General features: G+C 53.2%; 1 protein-coding gene across 4 annotated transcripts in view; it reads left to right on the top strand.

Moving 5' to 3' along the window:
* The window catches only part of Adcy5 (adenylate cyclase 5), a 147602-nt gene that overhangs the window by 99702 nt on the left and 24298 nt on the right, over positions 1 to 23602 (top strand). For 3 of the 4 annotated variants that reach the window (XM_087216193.1, XM_004873619.4, XM_087216196.1), the window contains exons 6-15: positions 1144 to 1302; positions 2071 to 2212; positions 4202 to 4342; positions 6291 to 6313; positions 7199 to 7343; positions 8378 to 8475; positions 11229 to 11316; positions 18993 to 19109; positions 19498 to 19662; positions 22094 to 22269. In XM_087216193.1, coding sequence (XP_087072319.1) covers positions 1144 to 1302; positions 2071 to 2212; positions 4202 to 4342; positions 6291 to 6313; positions 7199 to 7343; positions 8378 to 8475; positions 11229 to 11316; positions 18993 to 19109; positions 19498 to 19662; positions 22094 to 22269 — 1254 coding nt within the window. The remainder of the gene's footprint in view (positions 1 to 1143; positions 1303 to 2070; positions 2213 to 4201; positions 4343 to 6290; positions 6314 to 7198; positions 7344 to 8377; positions 8476 to 11228; positions 11317 to 18992; positions 19110 to 19497; positions 19663 to 22093; positions 22270 to 23602) is intronic. The other variant, XM_087216192.1, reaches the window with a different exon arrangement.

Here is a 23602-nt window from a genome sequence, read left to right as displayed (position 1 = left end):
AGCGAGGTGAGAGCTGGGACCTCTGAGGCTCTGCTTGAGGGGTGTCTGTGCACGTGACCTGCTGAGAGGGGCAAACTGCTGTGAGGAGGAATGGCTGGTCTCACTGAGGGCTTTAGAGAAGCTTCACAGAGGACAGACAGTGAGACACGTCATCCTAAGCAAGGCACATCATGGACAGGAGGCTGCCCCGGAAATGGTACTTCCCAAGCCGATCCCAGGATGGACAAGTTCCCTGCAGTGGGTGTCAGCTCGCTGAGGGGGTGGGTTGGGAGGCAGAGGGTAGAGGGGTGGTCCTGCCACCAGGCAAAGCCAGACTCCTGGGCAAAGCTGGCTGAGTGGGCCCACACCTAGGGGGTCAGGAAAGCCACAGTCCCTAAAAACTGCCCACCTCTGCCCCCGCCCGCAGCATCTGCACCCCATTCTGCAGACCTCGGGTCCCAGACACAGGTGCAGCTTCCCTTCTTCCCTGTCACCCGCTCCCCAGCATGGGAGATTATAAGTAGGCCCCAACTCATCTTCTGGGGACCCCTGTGTGCAGGTAGCAATGACTGGGGCTGCCCTGTAGGACACAGCACCCCCAGCCCTCACACCTTCCCAGGCTTCCCCACTCTTCCAGAGCAGGGAAAATCCCCTCCCTGGAAACCAGTTGACCACCTTGCCTCCATCGTCCTCCTAACGCCAAAGCAGCAGTGTGGATAAATCCAATGAACAGATAATCCAAACGTCTCTTATGTCTTTTCCACAGAGCAATTGTGATTGGTGTTTGGAGTGGTTATCACTTTCCTGTTGGGTTCAAATTGGCATTAATGTACATTTGCATTTCTTTAACTGACTGAAGGTAGCCAGAGGTAACCTGAGAGGCAGGAGGGGGCCTTGGGTTTTACTGTGAGTCCCCATGCCACCTTGTGGCCAAGGTAGGAAATAGCATTTTCAGGTTTGTGCACCTGAGCCCCAGGACCGAGCACTTGCAGCCCCTGCATCCAGACCCTTCAGGTTTCGGGTCCCAGCTCTACTTCACCTGGACCAGAAAGAAATGCCTCTTTGACCTGAGTCTTCTGACACCCCAGCCTCACTTTCCAGCCTCCCCACTCCATGTGCCTGGTCCCTGACTCCCTCCCAGCCTTATCCCTGCTCCATCCCCAGGTTGGTCCGGGAGGTGACAGGGGTGAACGTGAACATGCGTGTGGGAATTCACAGCGGGCGAGTACACTGCGGTGTCCTTGGTCTCAGGAAGTGGCAGTTCGACGTCTGGTCTAACGACGTCACGCTGGCCAACCACATGGAGGCCGGGGGCAAGGCAGGGTGAGTAGGGGCCCAGATTCCACTTCCCACTCAGGCCCACGTGGTGGAATTGTCCCGGGAGGTGGGGCGGGGGGGGGGATGGGCAGCACACTGTGGGGGGCAGATTGAAGTAGAAATTCCTCACACCTCAAATTGTGCATACTGCACTGCGCACAGGAGGGTGAGTTGCAGGGACCATTGTGCTAGCCACCTTCCTCCAGGTGTTACCCAAAGCATGATGGCCTGTGAGAGGGGAGAAGGGAGTTCTAGAGGGGAGGCAATTCCCAGGGTGGCCAGGACACAGCAGGGAAGCACAAGCTGGCCCTGGTGACTGGCACAGGAGAGGAAGGGAGAGGCTCCAGCTGAGGGAGGGCGAGCAGGAGGGCCGTAGTGTGGGAGAACACAGTATTCTCAAGGGCTGGCTGTTAAGGGACCGGGAGAGGGAGGATGTGCCTGTGTTAAGTGGTGCTCACACACCAGGCCAGGACGGGACTCAGACCTGTAGTCAGCGGGAGCCCTGGCTGAGCAGGAGTGAGAGGTCGCTGTGGCCTGAGGCAAGTTCCTGGCAGACTGACTTAACAGCCCTGCTAGGAGGTGGGCCAGGAGATGGAGACAGCCCGAAACCGAAACCGCTGCCTAGACAGTGTGGAGGGAGGCAGTGCAAGCTTGGGGTGCACACTTGAGCCCCAGTTTGGAGCCCTGGGCTTCAGTCATGATGGAGGAGCTTTGCAGTTCGGTTTTGCCGGGGGAGCTGGAGTTCTGAGTTTATATTTTTGCCCCCACCTGTAGACGCATCCACATCACCAAGGCCACACTCAACTACCTGAACGGGGACTACGAGGTGGAGCCAGGCTGTGGGGGCGAGCGCAATGCCTACCTCAAGGAACACAGCATCGAGACCTTCCTCATCCTGCGCTGCACCCAGAAGCGGGTCTGTGGGCCAGGGCCAGGGCTTTGCTTCCCCTCCTCCAGGGGGAGGAACATTTTCCTGACCTGCTGCTTCCTCTTCTCCCTCTACCCCTGAGCAAAGTCTGCTTCTCACATCTTGGAAAGGACCTCTGAGTGAGAGGCCTTCCAAAGACTGGTGGCAGATGGGAAACGTCTTCATTCTGCTTTGTCACAGAAATGCGGGAGGCTTCAAACCAGTTAGCAACAATGCCCAGAAGGCCACAGGCTGGAGATGCAGCCCGAGGAATCTGTGTACACAGCGTACTTTATCTTCTCCTCTCCCCTTTTCTTCTGCCTCCTACGAGGTCGATTTTGTCTCCCTCTGGCTCTCCCTCTTTCCCTCTCCCCCACTCTGTCATATCGTCAGTGTCTATCCCAGCCTGTATCTATATAACTTTATTTCTTGAATCTCTGCCTTTCCCCCTTTTTACTTTCTAGCTTCTTTCTTCTTCCTCTTTTGTCTCAGCCCACTCTTGCCAAAGTATAAAACTGAATTATTAGCAGACTTCAGTGTTCTATTTTTAATAGTGTCATGTTCCATGTTCTTAATTTTTAAAGCCAAAGAAGAGAACACTTTATATTCCTCCCTAAATTAAACTGTCTTTTACTTCTGAGTCTTTCCCTTGAATGTTGGTCAGCACCCTTTGGTAGAGAAAAGCTTTCTGTTTCTTTTCCTAAGGAGTTAGACTGAAGAGACCATAGGTTTTTAGGAAGAGGCAGGACAGTTAGGGCAGGTGTCCACCTGAGGGGAACTTGGCCCTGTGCCTCCAAGGGAGAGATCCTGGCTGCAGAAGTCCTGCAGGGAGCACATCAGATTCTCCACAGAGAGCAGGAAGGAGCACGAGAAGTTAGGACACTTTGGGACACTTTGGGGTGGCTTAACTGTATCAATTAACATTGGCAAACATTTGCCTGTTCTTTGGCCAGAATGTGAATGGACTGAAATCCTCCTGAGCTCTTTACCACCTTGCTTCTCTTGTCCCTGGTTCACAGGCCCTCCAGCCCAGCTTTCTGCCACCTGCCCTGTTCCCTGGGGCTTGGTTCCCCAGTTGACAGGTGGTTCAGAAAAGATGAACTAGAGAGACAGACAGAGTGGCAGGTGTCAGTGGAAACAGGCTGAGTGTCCCCCAGCCCTGCATCTGATGGATCTGACGAGGGAGTTGAGCCAAGGGCTGCCAACTCTCCACCTCAGGTGCCCATTTGGATGGAAAGACAGACAGATGGGCATGCAGGCAGCAGAGACACTGGGACAGGGTTGGCCTCTGGGTAGCTGGCCGATTCTTCATTTGTGTCCTTGGACAGTCAGGTCAGCCCCGAAGTTTCATCGTGTTCAGGCCTGTCCTACTGCCCCTCTCCTAAACATGCCTGTTGTAAAAAAGCAGAATGGAGATCAGAGCTCAGGTCCCCTCTCCCTCCATTCTGGGTACCTTCAGCCCCAGGCCCTGCCCCATCCTGAGACTGTGTTGGAGCCCTGCACTGAGCTCCTGTTCCATCCAGCTGTGATGCCACTGCTTGCCAGTAAGCAGGACAGGAGGCCTGTGTGCACTGGGCAAGCTGCTGGGGGACCTGAAGTGGGACCCAACCCCAAACTCCACCCTCGAAGTCCTCATCCTAGGAGGGGAGGAGAAGAAGCTCAGTGAGGGCTACTGGGGCTCAGGGCTTTGGCACTTGGTCATCCCAGGGGAGGAAGAGGTGACCTTGGCTTTGAGAGGTGCCAGGATTCGCTCTTGTGATCAAACTTGTGGGGAGAATTCTTTGCCAAGCAGATGTGCTCTCATCACCTGCTGCCTCCCTTGGTCCAGCCAGGGCTACTAGCTTGTGAGAGCTTAAGGATTTTGACAGACCCTCAGCTCCAGGGCTGTGCAGAGGCGAGGGCCTTAACCCTCGATGGCCAGGGGAATGAGAGCAGCTCTCTTCCTGGGCTTGTCCCTCGGCTCTGCCTATAGGCTGATGTGTCTCTGTCACTCTCCAGAAAGAAGAGAAGGCTATGATCGCCAAGATGAACCGCCAGAGAACCAACTCCATCGGGCACAACCCGCCACACTGGGGGGCTGAGCGCCCCTTCTACAACCACCTAGGCGGCAACCAGGTGTCCAAGGAGATGAAGCGGATGGTGAGTGGCTGGTGGACGCTGTGCTGTGACAGGCCCCAGGGTCAGGATCTTCATGGGCATGAGAAATGGTTGAGACCCCCGAGTTGCTGAGAGAGTCTGGGAGCCATGGAAAGAGGCAGAAGTGGGGTCACCCACTAAGGACCAGTAGCTGGCGCACTTGATGCTGGCCTGCCATCTTGTGGCTTGCTGAATTTGGCCTGGGAACAGCGTGCCAATGCCAGTCCTCCTGCCCCACTATGCACAGCTTGCAGACACAGGCTGGGAGTGGGCTCTTCTGTCCAGACTTGGGGCCCACCAGAGCCTCTGGCTGCCTCTAGGCACTGTCTGGAGAGGCTGGGGAGGGAGGCACCAGCTTGCCAGATCCTTGTCCGGCATCTACCACATTTCCCAGGCCACCAAAACCCCTCTTTGGGCGCTGCTTGTCAGAAACCATCCCAGGGCCTTCTGGCAAGTGCCAGATGGTCCCCCTTTGCCCTCTATGCTGAGAAACACCCCAGTTCCCACTAACTCTAGCCTTCCAGTGGGAGTGTTTAGGCTGCATATAGATGTCACCTCCACCTCCAGGCACCGAGATGCCCCAGCCATCCCTGTGTATTGCAGCACAGGCGAATGCGGGACACACTGCTGGGCTCATCCAACAATGATGGAAACATGGATTCCGGGGGTTGGGGGAGAAAGGGGTGACAGCAAGCCAGGCTGTGGCAGCAGTGTGTCTCTCTTTTGAGAGCTTGGCCAATGTCTTGGGCACCATGCTCAGCTCAAAGACATGTGTTCCCAGAGGCAGTCACTTGTACTTGGGGAGGACAGGAGGACAGTGCCAGGAACAGGGTGTGTGGCCACTTTGTGTGGCATCTGTGGATCCGACTAGGTTTAGGTGGGGTGAAGAGATGAGGGACAGACCCCATGGCAGTCCAGCAGATGAGAGCCAGCGGCCTAAAGGAGGGACGGGCTGGACACCCAGGCACTCACTCTGCTGGCCAGTGAGCAGCAGCTGACACAGGGGATGATGGACAAGCTCCTTGGGGTTACTGATGTGAGGAGGGAGCAGATAGGAGAGGCCAGGACTTCTCCTAGGGCGTTGAACTTGGGCATCCACACACCTGGTCATTGCTGCCAGGGCTCTAGCCAGCACTCTCCCTCCCCGAAGACCTCCACAGCAAGAACAGGTGCTCCTCACTGTTGTTGTCCTAGTGCTTGAATAATTTGCAGACTGATCCCCATGCCAGGGGTGGTCAGGAGGAGAGAGCAGGATGAGGGAAAGGGGGTGGTTTCAGGAAGCTGGAGATGAGCAGTGGGGAAGAGAGGCAGAGAGGGAGGAGAAAGAGAAGGGAGCAGCCGGCAAGCAGGCGCGGAGCCTGGAGGTCGCAAGTCACGTGCTTTGTTTGAAGTCCCCAGGAAGGTATTTTTTAATGACATTTGGCACAAGCTGCATCTTAGGTCACCCTGGAGTCTGGATGGAGGCAGTCTGGACGGAGGCAGTCTGGACTGAGCACTGGTTGGGCAGGTGCACTCATCATTGTCGGTGTTGGGGCCTGGAAAGGGCCAGCCAGAGGGCTGTAACTGGGAAGGAAAGGCGCCTCTGGGTGTGGATTGCTTCTCCCAGCACAGAAAAGTGCAGAAAACAGGGTCCCTCCTGCCCCACCCCAGCCTGTGTGGCGGGAGTCTAGGCTGAGGATGGAGGCAGCTGCGTTAGTCAGCTTTGACAGGTGACAGACACCTGAGAAAGTGAACTTGGGTAGAGGTGGCTTGGCTCTGGTCTCGGAGGTGTCAGTCCTCTGGTGGTGGCTGCATTGCTTGAGCCCGGAGTGGAAGTGGGGAGGGAGAAGGAGCTGCGGCCCTGTGCATCCAGCCTTCACTGCCTGCAGAGGTGGGGAGCTGCCCGCTGCTCTGGGAGCCTGCACCTGGGCAGGGCTCTCTTCTCACACTTCCCTCTCCCCTTCTCTTTTAGGGCTTTGAAGACCCCAAAGACAAGTGAGTACTGTGCCCTTCTTTCTTCCTGCCCCTGAAGACTGGGAGGACAGCCCCAAATCTGCCTTACTACTCGGTGTTCCACACCCCACCAAACACAGGCCACAGGCAGGCTGAGCGACAGTGAAAGGAGCCCAGCAAGGTGACAGGTGGCCAGTGGCAGCCCCGACAGGCCAGGGCACCCAGGATACCAGGCCAGGGCACCCCCCTGCCCTCCTCCTTGTGCTTGGTTGCCGTAGTCTCAGGGCTGGCAGAAATTCCACTCAAGATCCCAGTTCCACCCTGGGAGATTGGGTTTCCAAGTTAAGCACCTGAAGAACACAAAGCCTGTTTCCCCAGAAGGCCCAAGCCCAGTCCCAATGACTAGGGGGACCAGGCATCATGGTGGGAGTCCTGCCTTCCCATCTCGCCCTCTGGATCGAGGTGACATGGCTGGACAGACACTGACCTGCAGGGGAAACAAAGGAATTTCCAGCACCCTTTCACTGCGTCCTTACAATCTAATGAGTCACAATGCCAGAGAGGCTGTCCAGCAGCCAGCCTAAGATGGGAGCTGTTTTCTCCACGTGTATGGTTATTAAGAGCAGGGGCTTCAGCTGGGCATGTTGGCACACACCTATGATGCCAACACTCTGGGAGGCTGAGGCAGGAAGATCTCAAGTTTAGTTTCGTGACACTATATCAAAATAAAAAGAAGTAGCTAGTGTAAAGGCCCTGGACTCAATCCCCAGTGTCACGGGTGAAAACAGATGTAGGCTGAGGGCTTCTGGTCTGGTCCACTTGGTCCCAGCCCCTATTCCCCCTCCCCCCGGCCAAGGTTGACTTGATGGCTGCTCGGCCTCTTGCCCTGGTGGTCAGTGCCCCTGAGCATGTGCCCCTGTTCTGCAGGAATGCCCAGGAGAGTGTAAACCCTGAGGATGAAGTGGACGAGTTCCTGGGCCGGGCGATTGATGCCAGGAGCATCGACCGGCTGCGGTCTGAGCACGTCCGAAAGTTCCTTCTGACCTTCCGGGAGCCAGACTTAGAGAAGAAGGTATGAGGGATTGGGTGTGGGCAACAGGGAGGTGCCTCTGCTTGCCTCAGTTTCTCCACACACAGTGCTGCGCTGCCCTGAAGATGGAGGTCCTAGGGAGACTTCCTTGGTTAGAAGGGATACATCTTGGCCTCTCTGCCCTTGGTTTCCTATGGAGAAAACAGGGCCATTTAACACACCCACCTGGGGAGCAGAGTGAGGATTAAATGAATTTGCTTTGTATAGGATGTGAAAAGGTGTCCACCACACAGAGGGCATCGATAACTGCTGATCACTGTTACTGTTATTATTATTATTATTGCTGTTACCATTGCTGCTGGGGCACCCCGGCACCCCCACTAAGATCTGTCACTCCCCTCTTTTTAAAGTTCTAGTGAATGGGAAGCTTAGGCTCCTCGATGTTGGGAGATTTCCACTGGGCCACCCAAGGAGTGATGACAGAGCTGGCACTGGCCTGGACATTGCCCTTTGCACCATGTCACAGGTCTCCAGCGCTCAGTTCAGGTGGGCTAGGGTGATGCCTGTGGGCATCAAGCAGGGCATGCTTGGTTAACGGGGCAGACAGTGAAAGGGAAGTAAGAAGACCTGACCAAGTGCTGCCTGCCCTGGGTGACTACATGGGCACCGACCTCCATGAGCGAGGCTGCTTGGCAGCATGGGAGGAGCTGGGGCTGACAGTGAGGACCGTGGTGGCCCTCTCTGAGCACCACCTGCTCATCTCAGAAGCAGAAGTAACGCAACCCTGTGCCTGCTTCTGGTGTCCTGAGTATGCTGGGGAGGGTATAGATAGTCGGGTCATTATGAATTACCCTGGCCGTGGCTTGGCCTGCATAGTTTCTGGTTTGACACCAGTCCAAGTCCTTCTCTGCTACCTGCCCCATGCACCACCTTCCAGGGATTTGGACTGGTGTCTTGGGACCTGAAGCCTGCTCTGGTTCTTGGGGCTTCCCTGTGCTAAGTGGACTGCCCTGAGTGAGACTGACTCCGTGAGCAGACCCCCATCCCCTGCCCCTCACCATGGTGTCTCCTCTCAGTACTCCAAGCAGGTGGATGACCGCTTCGGTGCCTATGTGGCCTGTGCCTCACTCGTCTTCCTTTTCATCTGCTTTGTCCAGATCACCATTGTGCCCCAGTAAGTATCCCCACCCCTCCTGGGCTCCCTCCTCTGCATGCAGGGTTGGAGTGGTCATTTAGGGGAGTAGAAAAGGCAGGGAGAGAGGTTTCCTCAGGTGTCCTTGGTGGAACTAGCAAGCCAGGGGTCTGACCTGTTGGGGGCGGGGAGGAGAATGTTCCCTCAGCCCCGTTCACTGCTTCATCTCATGGCTTGTGACGCACACCTCGCTGCCCGACTGAATCACACCATTTCTGTGTGGCCGGCTTCTGTGTGACCTTTGGCCCCCAATCAATACATCTTCAAAAGATGAAGGTTTTCACTGCTATGGGCATTTCAAAGAACGGATTTCAGATTCTGAAGGCTTTTCACAAAGAAGCATGGCTGAGCTCTACTGATGACCGGCTCTGTCTCGGCAGAGACCACTTTGAAGTGGCAGTAGGCTTTTGAGAATGAAGTCGAGTAAATAGTCATTCACGATGGAGTCACGCCTGGGAGAGGAACCTAGCTGACCTATGTACGCATATGCATACGTGTGTGTGCCGTGTGTGTGTGTGTGTGTGTATATCGACATATATGCCGGTATATGTATGTAAATATGTTTTTACTTTTTATTATGAAATCATTCAGACATACAGAAAAGTAATATATTCAATGTAGATATAATAGTAGTTAATATTTTGCAATATTTATCTTTTTTATTTTTTAGGGAAAATTTAAGGACATTTTGTCCCTAAAAACCTCAATAGACATTTCCCTTCTTCACTACAATGTACACCGAATAAAATTCATATCATTTCCCTACTATTATTTAACACTCAGTCCTTATTCAAATGTCCAGAGTGGTCCCCCAAATGTCCTCTATTCTTGGCTTTTTCAGCGCCAGGATCTACTCTGGTTGCATGTGGTTAGTTCTTGAAAGTCTTGCTTAATCTAAAGAGTGCTCACACCCAAAACCTTCTGTTTTTTCCTTTCAAAATACTTGTAGAGATACTGAGAAGTTGCAGAAGTAGTCAGAATTTCTGTATGTCTTTTGTCTGGTTTCCAGTGTTCAAAACTTCCCTAATGCGGTATAGTGATCAAAGTCTAGAAATTCGTCCAGAAATGACATCGCTCACTAATCCATAGATTGTATTCTCATTTTCTCAGCTTCCCTGCCAATGTCCTGTTTTGTCGCAAGAACCGCACTGTCTGAAATCCCACACTGCATTTAGTTGTTGTATCTCCTTTGTCCCTTCCAGTCTCTGATAGTTCCTTGGGCTTTTCAGGCCTTTTATGACCTTGGCACTTTTGATGGCTTCTGGCCAGTTTACCTGTACAGTGTTTCAGTTTGGGTGAGTCTGATCTGATCAGACCGGGGTCGTGTGCTTTAGTACCAGGAGGTACATGATGCCAGCCGGCCTTGCCTCTTAATGCCTTCTATGTTTACGACACTTACTGTTGAAAAGATGCCCCTTGGATTCTGGTCTGCTGCGACTGTCAGGGCACCACAGGTAATAAGCAGACTGGCTGCATCCTGGTTGCAAGAGGCTGTGCAGAGCTGGTGGATCCTAATTGACACATTTTTCTGAATTGAAAGGGAGCCTCAGGGATCAACAAGCAACCTGGCTTTGTCCTGTTTCAGCGGACAGTCCCTTAGCTTGGGATGTAATCCTGCCTCTGCTGCTGTGTCTTTTCTGCAGCCTGGCTTGGAGCCTGGCCATCCCAGCTCCCTCCTGTGTCTGTGGTAGCTCCATGCCCACTTAGCACCACTCCATGTGGCTACAACGTGGACAGAGGTTGTTCTCTAGCTGTCCCTCTCTAGGAAGCTTTAAAGGGCCCTTTGAAAGTCTTTCTTTTCCTCTGAAGAGGATTCTTTTCTCTTGTCCATTTGTTGAAGGCAGCTAAGTGCGCGCCTCTGGAAGCTGGAACAAAGGTGCTGTGTTAGTCCTCCCAGGGTGTCCCCTCTTGCCCTGGGCTCTGCTGGCAAAGCCACCAACCAACACCTGGCACCTCCAGGCTGTTCTCCACCCTTGGTGGCCTGGTGGGGTGTGCTGCCCCCCACCAGCCCCCACCACAGGAGGGCAAGGGAAAGCTCCAGGAGGAAAGTCAGCTGCAGCTCCTTTGTCTAAGGATTCTGCCCACAGCGCTGTGATCTGCCTCCCAAGGCAGCTCGAGGAGACTGCACTTTTCTTACTGAACTGCCTGGGAGCAGGGAGCAAAAACTGAGCAGGACTCGCAGTGGGACCTGGTGGGAGAAAAGGGACAGAGGTCAGGGACTCTTTCTGAAATGTACACATCACCCCTGTTTCTCAGAGTGGCCAGCGGGCTGCTGACATGCACTGCTGCTCATTAAGGCCCTTTATCAGATCCATTTTCAGTCGGTGAGGTTATTTATCGCAGCATGAGTGACAACGTGGAAGGAACAACGAGGTGATTTTTAAATGGGTTCTTCCAGGCTAAATGAAGCCCTCATGTGAACAGCTGAGAGTAGGGCAAAATATTGGTCAGGGGTCATCTGCTTCTCCATCTGGCTCCCTGTGGTCTGCGGTTCCCCTCAGCAAGGTGACAGGAGGGTAGGAATGGCAGGAGCAGACTGGCACTGGGCAGGGCTCAGGGGACCCTTGAGGCCCCTCCCGGGGATCCGGGGGGGAGAACTGAGCAGTGGGTTTGGGAAATGGAGCAACTTCAGGTTCCCTCCCAGGGCTGTTTGTGTCCCGGTCCTGCCTGGCTGGGGAAACAGACCTAGGGACTTACAGTGGACCTGTGACTTCCCCTCCCCTCTCTTCCCCCAGCTCCATGTTCATGCTGAGTTTCTACCTGACCTGTTTCCTACTGCTGGCCTTGGTGGTGTTTGTGTCCATGATCTACTCCTGTGTGAAGGTGAGTCCAGCTGCCCCCGGCCCAAATAGCATACTTGCGACAATACCGGGCCACAGCTCTTGGGTGGCAATGGCAGCAAGCTGTTCTGGCTGGTGTTGGCAGCCTCAGTTGGCCCTGGGAATCTTTGCAAGAAGTTGCTGTCCCATTGCTTTTGTACAAGCCCTCAGCATCAGGTGGGATGACGGGAGGGCACCCAGCACAGAGCTTGGCACAGAGCAGCCGTCGGGAAGCATTTGCTGAAGGAAGGAGTGTGGGAGAGACCTTTCCTTCCCAGGTGCCCTGGAATTTGTCTTGCAGTGGCTCCCAAGACCAGGAACTGGGTGGGGGGGTGTCATACAGATGAACAGTGCGGCCCCAGATGGCTCAGAGCTTCAGATGCATCCCACAGCTGGCTCAGGTTGGCAGCATGAGTTCAGAGCCAGGAGCTTGGCTCCCGTTCTAGGTTTTCTTCCCACACCATCTCTTAGGAGTGCTGTGCCCCTGTCCAGGCTGTGTCCCTGGGTGGGACTTGACCTTAGGCCATTGTCATCTGGTGCAGAAATCACTCAGGTTCCCATTGGCCCTGCTCACCCAGGCTTTCTCTCGTTCCTTCATCAAGGGTTGAGGGTTCCCTAGCGGGGCCATCCTGGCCCCAGGAAGCTCTCTGGCCCTGCAGGAGAAGTGTACTCTCCAGCTTCTGCTGAGCCTCCTCTCTCCCAGCACTCATTCAGAGCTAGTCCTTGCTGCCTCCTTCCTGCCCAGCCTCTGATTAGCCACCTACGAACGCAGAACCCAACCGGAAGTTGTTTGTAATATGAAGTTCTTTTCTGTGTAATTCTTCTTCCTCTTTCATTTTGTGGGCTAAACTTTTTGCACATTAAGATGTGAGTAGGGGGAGTCTGCCTTGGGCATGAATGCAGCAGGAATATTAATTAACCCGCCATTTTCCTGGGTGCAGGCCTAGCCTGTCACTGAGCTCTGTCCCACACTCACTGCCGGTTGATGGACTATGGCTTGCTGTGTCACCTTGTCAGGTGCTGACATGAAGCTGACTGAACTTCAGTTTTAAATTTCCCTTTGTAAAATATTTACCCTTTACGAGAACTCTTGGAATTTTCCATCTTATTTCCACCCTTGTTGAGAAGTCACAGTGTTCCTATGAAGTACAAAGATTCCTCACCTACTCCAGTATGGGCTTTGCTCTTCTAAAGTCAGGTGGTTGTCAGGCAGTTTCTTTCTCTTGTTTCACTTGCTTCTCCCTTTGTGCCAACAGCTTGGGCTTACTTCCTTCAACTGGGCTCACTTCCTTCAAAGTCTTAACCTTTGCACAGATGTGTGAGCACAGTGTGGACTTCCCTGTGCCAGGGAGCAGTTCCCCATCCTCTCTGTGGGGTTTTCTCCTCTTTCCAAGTGCTTTGATTGCCCTTCCATCCCAGGCCTCCAGAATCCTTTCCTGCCCTAGCTCCATGCAGTGCACATGCACGCCTAGGTTTCTTGGGGAGGTCAGTTCGTTGCCTAGGCCTTCATCTTGTCCCCAAGTCTGGTCTCACTTCTCAGAGCATCAGCTACCTTTTGAGCCCTATTGTCCCTAGGCTGCCTTGACTGCAGGTTGTCCCCTGAGTCCTTCCTTCTGCTGGTGCCATCTTAGAGGCAAGTGGAATCTGCACCAGCTCCTGCCCTCCCTTGACATCTGTGCTCCCCGGGCCCTACAGCCACTTTTCTTGGAGAAAACCATGATAAATCCTCCTCACCTTACGTGTGGTCCACAGATTCAGAGAATATCAGAATGGAAGGAGCTGAGCCAGCTAACTGAAGCTGGAATCCCTTATTTTAACCCCGCAGAGAGTGAGCCATCCTGTGCATGGTCCGCTCCCGGGACAGCGAGCTTGCCCACATCTCCTGCGTGCAGCCCCTTCCCTTTTTGGCCAGCTCCAGCTGTTCCCTCAGCCTCCCTGTCTGCCCATCATCCTGGGAAGTGACCCAGCCTGTCCCTAGCCTTTGGGCAGAAGAGAGCGGCCTCCTTTCTTCACTGAACCAGACCTCTGCTCTCCCTGTGGCTTCTCAGCACCTCCCGCACAGCACAGCCTCTTTGTAGGGTCTGCTGTGAGCACCTGAACAGCAGCTTGTGTGTTTAAATTCCCTCATCCTCCAGGCTTCCTCCTGGTTGCTCTTGGTCTGTCCCACTGACTGTGCCGCTGGGACCTGTGACCAGAGCCTCTCCTAGGCCCTGTCTGTTCTGTGCAGTCACTGGAAGCACCTCCTCCCCTCTCCCCAAGTCTGAATATAGCCAGGTCCACTTTGCTGACCCTCCTGTCCACCTCTCTGCCAGGCTTCTGTGCAGTTTCTAAATGAGGGCCTCACTGCCCAGCCAGCACCTTTTGCCTCCTTGGTACCTGCCTGGCGTGGTGCCTGCCATCTCTGAGTCCTTGAGGACCACACTCACCTTGCCCAGCATGCTCAGGAGCAAGTGGTGTTTCTTAGGGAAAGAACATACTGTTGCCATGTGCGTCTTTACCAGGCTCAGAACTCTTTGTCCGGGAGATGTCATAGGCTCCTCCTGTGGCTTTGGAGTTAGCCTCAACTGCAGATTCCAGCTTAGCCACTTAGAGCTGTGTCCTGAGCCTCAAGTCTAGGGTGACTTACTAGATCCACCGTGCAGATGAGGAAACTGATACCGAGAGAGGCAGGGCCGCTTTCCCTAGGGCCTACAGCTAGGAAGGGATTTAAACCATGTGGCTCTTAGGACCGAGAGCGTACCTTAGTAATACAGCATTTGCCTGGCATGCATGAGGGCCTGGATTTGATCCCCAGCAACACACACACACACACACACACACACACACATAGGCACGTATGCACATGCAAAGGATAAACTCAGGCAGTTTGAAACTTCAGAGCCCATGATCCCTGTCCTCCAGGACGCTGCCTTTGTTAATAGGTCCAGTTGACTTCTGAAAGTCTAGGTGATAAGAACAGTGCTGGGCCGGGGATTTAGCTCAGTGGTTTTGCTGCCTGCTGCGCAAGTGCAAGGACCTGAATTTGATCCCTGGCACCAAAAAAAAAAGAACAGTGCTGCACAGCCCTTTTGTCTACCTTGTTTGGCTTCTGAGGTTTTCATATCTTTATTTTTTTCCCCCTGAAATAGGAACTACTGCTTTTGTTAACTCCTTGTCAAAGAAGCTGTTTTCTCAAATTTTTTTGTCATCCCATTTCATCACCTTCTTTCATCCCTGAGGTCCCCTGGCCCTGTCTCCCAGACAGGACCCCAGAGAGACCATCTTGTTGCCTGGAGACACACAGAGAAGCCAGGATCTGAACTGTCCCCTGCCTCGTTATGCCTTATTAATTATGTCCCCACTCCCACGTATGAAGGTGAATGGATTTGAATCAATTGTTTAGGAATGTATTGCTTCGGAACTCTTTTTTAATAGATTCTTTTTCCCGAGCTCTGATTGTGAGCAGACATTAAGTGACTGCTGAACGGTGCAGTCTAGGATCTGACTGCCGCTGTGGTGAGCCCTGTAAAGAGACTGCCCCAGGAACGAGTTTTCAAATCCAGACTGGGCTCAGCAGGGTTGGGATTTGGGCATACAGGTGAACTTCGTGATTACAGGAGCTGAGATCTCTGTAAACCAGTTCCAGGGCAAGATGTCCAGTCTCCTCTGGGCTTCAGTTCTTGAACTCCTAACTCGGGGTTTAGAAGGCAAGAGGAAACCTTTGAAGGATGCCAAGGGAAGTCAAGGCACAAAGATGACTCAGCCGTGCATCAGGTGCTAGAGCGCCATCTAACGTTCATTTCTTAGTAGCCTGCATTCTTCTCCTGGCCTCTAGGTGGCCCCGCATTCACTAGGTGGCTTCCCCAGCCGCCTTTTATCGAGAGTGTTCTACCATTTGCTAGCCTTCACTAGCGCAGCCATCACCTTGGTGATTGGGAAACATGAAGGAAGCCTTTCAGTCGGTGGGTGGGGGCCTCAGAACTGAAACCGAAGTTAGAGCAACGGGGGAAGAGGGGAATGGAATGGCAAACTTAAACAGCCAAAAGTGGTAAACCATCTGCTATTCCACATTATTTCCGAGTGAGATCCTCAACTCGTGCCTGAACGCTTTCTCCATCTAGGGAACACACGATTCCCTGAATGGGAAACAAGGACTTTCATTTTTATTAGTGGCACAGTTTTTTAAAATGCAAATATTAGGGCCAGGCCCATGGGAGGCTCTGAGTTTAGTCACCAGAGCCATGAGGGAAATAGAGAAATATTAATGAACTTTCCTATTGCATTTAGCAGCTTGCAAAGCACCTTTAAACGAGCCATTTCACTGGGTCTTCATAGCCACTCAAGGAGATAGATATTCCCTATTTACTAATAAGGAAGCTGAAACTAAGAGAAGTTAATAATGTCCCAGGATCACGCAACTAATAAGAGGCTGAGCAGGATTTTTTTAAAAAATAAAAACTTCATTGAGAGATAATTTACACTATAAAAATCATCTTTATAAAGGTGGATGAACTTGTAATTCACTAGTGTTTAGCGTATTCACAAAGTTGTATAACTATTGCTGCTATCTAATTCCAGAGTATTGTCCCCCAGAAGAAACACCCATGTTCATTAGTAGCACTGACAACCATTAATCTACTTTCTGTCTATGAATCCCATGTTCTGGACGTCCCATCTAAGTGGAAGCATACAATGTGTGGACTTCGAGGCTGGCTTCTTTCGTTTTGCCAAGTTTGTCCACGCTGTAGCATGTAGCATCTCTTCCTTCCTTTTCGTGATTCAGGGACACCCCATTGTGTGGCTGTGTCACATTTTGTTTATCCCTTTCTCAACTGATAGGTATTTGAGTAGTCCCACTTTCAGGTTATTACGAATAATGCTGCTGTGAACATGGGTACAAGTCCCCGCTTTCACTTATTTTGGCTATATACCCAGAAGTGGAGTTCCTGGATAATATGAAAATCTGTTTTATATAAAAAATTGTTTTATATTTTGAGAAGCCATTGCTCTTCCACAGGAGCCACTATTTTACATTCCCAGCAGCAATGCACAAGGGTTTCAATTTCTCCATATCTTCATTACTTTTTCAAGTTCTTGTTATTCCTATTGCACAAAAATTTTTAAATTTTGATGAAGTCCAATTTATTATTTTCATTTTTGCCTGTGCTTCTGATGACATCTCTAAGAAATCATGGCCTAATCCAAGGTCACAGAGTTCTACTTATATGTCTTCTTTTATTTTTATTTTTTGGTACTGGGGATCAAACCTGGGGCCTTGCACTTGCAAGGCAGGAGGCAGAACCACTGAGCTAAATCCCCGGCCCTATATGTCTTCTTTTAAAGGTTTTGTAGTTTTAAAACTAGCATCTAGGTCTCTGGTCTGAGTTAATTTTTATATGTGGTGTAAAGTAGGGACCCAACTCCATTCTTTTGCAAGTGGATATCCATTTGTCCTGGCATCATTTGTTGAAAACTTCTTCTCTATTGATTGTCTTGGCAGCCTTGTCAAAATCAACTGATCTTAAGTATAGGTATTCATTTCTGGACTCAGTCTATTCAGTTTATCTCTATGTAAGTTTAGGCTCTACAAATCTCATACCTATCTTTCTTTCTGCCATAGAAGAGGGTTCAGTCAGAGTGCCTCCTTTATTATCCCAAAGGGAAGTGCTATGCTGGGGAGGTGGGAGCCAAGGCCTTCTTTTGTAACCTTGTCTGGCTGTCAGGCCCCTGCTGGGATTTCAGCCCTTCCTGTGGTTCATCCTCCTGTAGTCCCCTCTTTCCCTCTGCTGCATAGGGAGTGGCCTTGATGGGAAGGTAGGGAGGATTCTGAGGTGGGAAAGATATGTACTGTTTCTCTACACATACCACAAGACCAAGGGTGAGCAGGACCTATCCTTGTTGTCAGGAACTGTGAAGGGTCTGAAGTTTGATTTTATTCTCCTTACAGTCTAATGAGTTAGCTTGTTACATTTCATAGGTGCTGGCAGAAGACACGAGACTCCTTGGTCAGAGATAAAAACTTAAAAGTCAGATGTGGTAGTGCATGTCTGTAATGTCTGTACTCTGGGAAACTGAAGCAAGAGGATCATGAATTTGAGCCCATCCTGAGCAGCTCAGTGACTTAGTGAGAGCCTGTCTCAAAATAAAAATAAATAATTTTAAAAGGACTGGAGAAGTAGCTCAATACTCAATCTCTAGTACCCCACCCACCAAATAATGACAAAGTTTATTACTCATGGCACAGCCATGGGCATCAACATATTTGTACTGGTTCCTTTGCCCTTGGATTAGTAACTTTCCTGTCACCGGGACAAAATACCCGACACCCACGACTTTATTTTGGGTCATGGTTTTAGAGGGTTCAGTGTGTGGTCAGCTGGCTATAGGGCAGAAATGACATGACATGGTAGAAGGGTGTGGTGGAGGAAAGCTGCTCAACTCATGGTGACCTGAAAGTAGAGAGAGAAGGGAGGAGGCAGGGACAACAATACACCCTTGCAGCAACCCACCTCTTCTGATGTGGCCACACCTCTGAACACAGGAAGCTTGAGGAAGGCCTGTTAGGTCTAAGCCATAACACCCCTAAAGTGCCGTGGGGACAGCATGATGGTCTTCGTGGATGCTGTGGGGTAGCAGTGTTGGCTTGTGGCCCAGGAACTTCTTGAGTTGGCATCAAACACTGCAGTGCACAGCTAGTGCTCTCCCCACAAGAGTGAGCAGCCATGTGGTCATGCTGTGGTCCCTTGACCTACTTTGTCATCTGTGTGACCAACTGCAGAAACTCAGCATAAGGGGTGGGTAGGCCTTGTGGTCTGGGACACTTAGCAAGATATGCAGGGAGGCCTGGGGCCCATGACTGGAAGAGGCCCTTGCCTGTTTCACTGATCATAAAAGCGAAGGGTGCTCCTACAGATGAGGAGCCTTCAGAGGGGGATGTGGCTTGCTCCCAGGCACACAGGAAGAGGCAAGCCTAGAACACAGGCTTCCTGTCTCCTGCTCTCGTGTCTTTTCTACCACCCTCTGGGACACCAGGAGGTCTGCAGCAGACAGGACTCAGCACATAGGGCAGGGTAGGCGGGGTAAAGGGGACCATGTGCCCTGCTTGCTTCTCTGTCCCTCCTCATTGTTAGCCTGCGTTGCATGGGAGATGAGGAGGATCTGGATACAAGGCCAGCTGTGTCAGATTGGATGGTGAAAGTGGGGCTTAGGAGGTGGATGTTGAATTAACCACGCCATAGTGGGTCTTTGAGGGGATACATGGTGTGTCTGGGTGAAGAGCACAGAGTAGGGCCGGGAAGGGAAATGGTAGGCCCTGGAGCTCTGCACAGTGCTTGTGTCCAGGCCTCACTCCCTCCTGCTGCTGCTGCTCTGCCCCTTTATAAACCCAGCCTCTCCCTCCAGACACTAGTCCTCTCCACGTCCCCTCCTTCTAGGGAACCTCTTGTCCTCCCCTCCATGGCTCCCCAGCTGCCCAGCTGCCTGACGGTACCCCAGGCCCTGGACTCACACAGTGGGTGAATGAGCTCTTCCAGCCACTTCCCTGCCCCTTGCCCTGGGGGCGTGGGGCACCCACTCCTGGCCGGCTGCAGTCAGGCTGCCATGGGGCTGGAGCCTTGCAGGCCTGGAGGAGTTCAGATAGGCCCAAGGGATGATGCTGGGGACACTGTAGGGCCTCAGTAAATGAGGTCACCTCTCCCCCAGCTCTTCCCCAGCCCCCTGCAGATCCTCTCCAGGAAGATCGTGCGGTCCAAGATGAACAGCACGCTGGTCGGGGTGTTCACCATTACCCTGGTGTTCTTGTCGTCTTTTGTCAACATGGTAGGTGACTCTGTGCTCCTGGCACCTCCCCGACCCCATAGGATCAAAAACAGTGAGCCCTGTGCTCCACAGGTGGGGAGTAGGGGAGGGTTCCCTGGAAACTGCAGTGGGTGCCTCACTGCAGGGTATCCGATCTGACGGGGGCTCCCTACTCTCAAGGCCAGAAGGGCTCGAAAGAGGATGGGGTGTTCCTGAGGCAGGCTTAACGGGTCCTGTCCCAGGAAGCCACACAGGACCTGGGCAAACCATGCTGGGTCTGCAGCCCCTGCCAGGCTCCTCCTTTGTCCCTTGTCTGTGTGGCTCTACCTGAAACGGGGATGGATGGGCACCTGCTGCCCCTGCCTGGCCCCTGGGCTGACTCAGCCTCACCGCCCTCTTGCCTGCCCAGTTCACCTGCAATGCCGAGGACCTGGTGGGCTGCCTGGCAGAGGAGCACAACATCAGCGCCGGCCAGGTCAACGCGTGCCATGTGGCAGAGTCGGCCTTCAACTACAGCCTGGCCGACGAGCGGGGCTTCTGCGGCAGCCTCTGGCCCAACTGCAATTTCCCCGAGGTATGGGCTGGACCAGCCTCCTGCCCTTCCCCACTCTTCCCTGGCTCCTTCCTCAGCGCCAGCACCCACCATGCAGCCTCCTCGGGGCCACAGCCCCTAACGCTGACGTGGCTCTTATTCAGATAGTCAGAGCTCACCAGGTGCTTGGCACTGCTACTCAGCAGATCTCACAACAGCCCTGGGACACACATACTGCTTCATCCATGCATAGAGATGAAGAACCTGATGGACAGAGGTCAAGCATCTTGCCCGAGGTCACACAGCCAGTGAGCTACAGAGCCAGAGCCCTCATGCAAGTCATCTGGCTTGAGTTCATGCCTCTACCCCGAGAGCAAAACATCTAGGACCCTCTGCTCTTCAGCAGACCTGACCCTGCTCCAGAGAGCCCACTCAAACCCCACCTGTTAGGGTCAGCGAGTAGGAAGGGGAGCAAAGGGAAGCCAGTCCCAGGCCAGGACTACTGTAAACTTTGTGTTCAAAATGTACACACAGTTGTTTTTAGTGAGTTCGCAGGTTTGCACAGACATCCTCTTTAGAGCACTTTCACCACCTCAAAAGAGACATTTTATACCTGCAGGCATCTAAGGAGAGCCCTTAATGAGAGGATGGTGTGCCTTAGCGGCTGGGAGCACCCAGCAGGGCAGGCCATCCAGCCTGTGTCAGCTCTGAGTGGGGGCTGCTCCCTTGCCCCAGCTCCCTGGAGGGCCTCTTGTGAATCTCCAAAGCTGAAGGCAGCATTGCCCTGTCCTGGGGAGAGTTTCTGGCCTCATCCAGGCCCCCTGTGCAGTCTCAGCACACAGCCTCCCTCCCCTACAGGAGGGCAAGGGAAGCCAGGTGAGGAGCAGGGCACTGGCTCCAGACAGGTGCTCCTCCTGTGCCTGGGCCATGCGTGGCCGCTCTCCCTCTCTGTGGGTTGAGCCCCTGGCCACCTAGGGAGCAGCTTCCATGTCCTCATCTGGCTTCTGCTTTCTGAGGGCTGTTTGCTGTGGAGCAGAGCCTGCTTGGTCTCATGTCAGCCCTTCGGAGGGTGGGTGCCCCACAGAAGCTGGGCCCGGGGGAGAGGGCAGTGGGGTTGTTCCCACTCTACTTGGGCGAGGTGGTTGGGCTCATCCTGGGCCCTCCCCACCTGCCCAGTTCCCTCCCACTGCCCTGGGCCCTGTGGGCTGCAGAGCTCAGGCTGCCCCGTCTCACATGGGCTGACCCAGGCCTTGGGTGACCCCAGCATTAAGCCATGGCCTCCTCCCTGCCCAGGCCTAGGGTCTGAAGTGGGGCCCTCTCCTTCCTCTGCCCCAGGTCTTGGTGGTGACTTGAGGCTCAGGGCACCCTCAAGTCCATCACTAGACTCCTGAAGACCTGGGCAGGTCCAACCTGGGACTACCCCCACTTGCCTGCCCAAGCCAGAGGCAGTGTGGAAGTAGTTTAGAAGCCTGACTCAGAAACCAAGGCTTTAAATTTAAAAGAAAGAATAGAATAAGAGGTGGTGACACGTCTAGGAGTAACTCCAGGGGACCATGGCAGGAGGGCTCAGCTGATTCAGCCCCTCACTTGTCTAAGAAGGAAACAGGAAGCTTCCCAAGGTAGACGGTACAAGGCTTCAGTCTCATCTGAACCCTTTGAGGCCCAATGTAATTTTTAAAAATTATTTTTATTAGTATATATTTGCCATACATAATGATCCCATTCATCATAGGGAATTTGTACCTGTACATATCTTAATATTTCTTTTTTCCCCATTCCCCTCCCCATTTACAAAAAGCTTGTTTCCATTTTTGCCTTCCATTCTTTCTTTTCCCTTTTCCCTTCCTTCCCTCCCCTTCCTCCCTCCCTTGTTCCCCTTCCCATTTGCCAATGTAGTTTAGACTGCAGAATTTTCAGATTTTAAAAGGTTGCCTTGACCTCCAGAAGAGTCTAGGGCAGAAGCTCATCGTGAAACACTAACATTTCTGTAGCCACATTGTGGATAGTCACAGGAAGCCAGATAAAGACTGCCATTAGCGTCACATCAGCTAGGACAAGTCTGTCACCAAATCAGGTCAGTTCAGGTGCCATCGGGTGAACTGTGAGAACAGTCAGTCTTTAGAGCTGTGGATTTCAGAATTGCAAATCGGGTTATGAGGGTGTCAGGCACAGTGCCGAGAGGCTCCGTCTTCGTGTGATGGGGCCCACGAGCCTGAGGGACAGGGCTGGTGGAGCCAAGGAAATGATCCAAGGCACATGGCCAGTGCAGCGGGGAGCAGGGATGAACCCCACCAGCCTGAGCTGTAGGCTTACTTCAGACTGGATCTTGTCCCCTGGTTCCTAACCAGGCTCTTTGCATTGCTTCACACCTGTTGACAGTGTCCCTCAGCAGAAACCTGAGCGCTTTCACCGAGGTCCCTCAGGCTGGGGAGAGGCGGGCTGGGCGGGGCTGACGCCTGCCCTCTCCCTGCAGTACTTCACCTACAGTGTGCTGCTCAGCCTGCTGGCCTGCTCCGTGTTCCTGCAGATCAGCTGCATCGGGAAGCTGGTGCTCATGCTGGCCATCGAGCTCATCTACGTGCTGGTCATTGAGGTGCCTGGTGTCACGCTCTTTGACAACGCTGACCTGCTGGTCACCACCAACGCCATGTAGGTGGCACCTTCTTCACACCCCAGCTGGGTCAAGGGCATTGCAGGAGGCAGGAGGAGCAAGAGACTAGGTCCTGGCCTGCGGGGAGGATGTCACACTCCTCCCAGCCCTGCCACTCGCAAAGCGCCATAGGACCTTGCTGCGGGGCCCTGCTCTCTCCCTGTGCCGGGGGCAGCCTTTCTGCCTCTGGTTTGCTGCTTGCTCACTGATGGCCTCAGGCCTGTGAATTGTTCCTTGTCAGGCGCAGCCTCTGCCGGGCTGTTTCCCTCTAATGCTAGCTGCCTGTGGCACTCAAGCCCAGAGCGCTGGTGTTTCACCAGAGCCAGCAGCAAGGTCTGAGGGAGCAGAACACCTTTGTTGCTTCAGGGTGGTGTCCTATCTGGACCCAGGCACTGTTCCCTGTGGTCTTCATGACCAGCAGACTCCCCATATGTGGTGGGGTAGTTTGTACACCGCTCAGAGCTCCTGGTTGTGACAGCAGAGGTCAGGTCCCATCCCCTGGAGGTGGTGAGTGTGAGTGCTGTGCCCCAGGCTGTGTGGCCCCACAGTCAGTCCTGTTTGCTGACTGATGTCAGGTTTCAGCTGGCAGCCTTCATATGTCAGTTCCAGTCTCAGCTTCAGGCATTTGGTCATTCTCCTGAACCTCAATATTTTTTTCCTAATAAAGTGGGAATAATACCCATTGTAGCAAAATGTCAGGTGCCTGCTCTATAGCACTTTTTCCTCCACCACCTCTCCTACACACACACACACACACACACACACACACACACACGCCAGAAGTGCAAAACCTGAGCACACACCAGGAGGAAGGGCACGTTCACGTCTCCACCCATTTGCTCACCATGCACTCGCTCAGCGCCAACTTCTCCAGGCCTGAGGTGCAGGCTCCGAGCTGGACAGTGGAGGGACATCGAGGCAGAATGGATGACCCAGCAGACTGCACCTTGTGGAGGGAGTGGAGCTGCAATGAAGCATCTAAATCGGACTGAAGCAGGAACTTCCGCCAGCTGTATGGGGCTGTGGGCAGATGACAGGAAGACACTGTGACACCAAGAAGGGGCCCGGACCGTTGGGAACAGAGGGGGCTGCAGGCCTGGGAGAAGGAGGAGGAGGAGGGAGAGGAGGCCTGGGCTCTTGGTATCCGTGGATCCAGGGTCCTGGCCTCTTCCTCTTTCCTGTTCCCCCATCAGCCCAGCCTCTTCTCTCCCGGAGAATAGAGGTCATTTGTGTGTTGGAGCCTGGCATGGCTCTAGGGCAGTGTTCTCCAGGAGATAAATAGTGCAAGCCACATAGGAGATTTCACATTTTCAGGTAGCTGAATTAAAAAGG

The sequence above is a fragment of the Heterocephalus glaber genome, unplaced genomic scaffold (genome assembly GCF_053883595.1).
Source record: "Heterocephalus glaber isolate CG9 unplaced genomic scaffold, H.glaber_assembly_v1.0 deba00000122, whole genome shotgun sequence".
NCBI classification, from domain to species: domain Eukaryota; kingdom Metazoa; phylum Chordata; class Mammalia; order Rodentia; family Bathyergidae; genus Heterocephalus; species Heterocephalus glaber.
The sequence above is the reverse complement of the archived record's forward strand: the minus strand, read 5'-3'. Positions and strand labels throughout refer to the sequence as shown.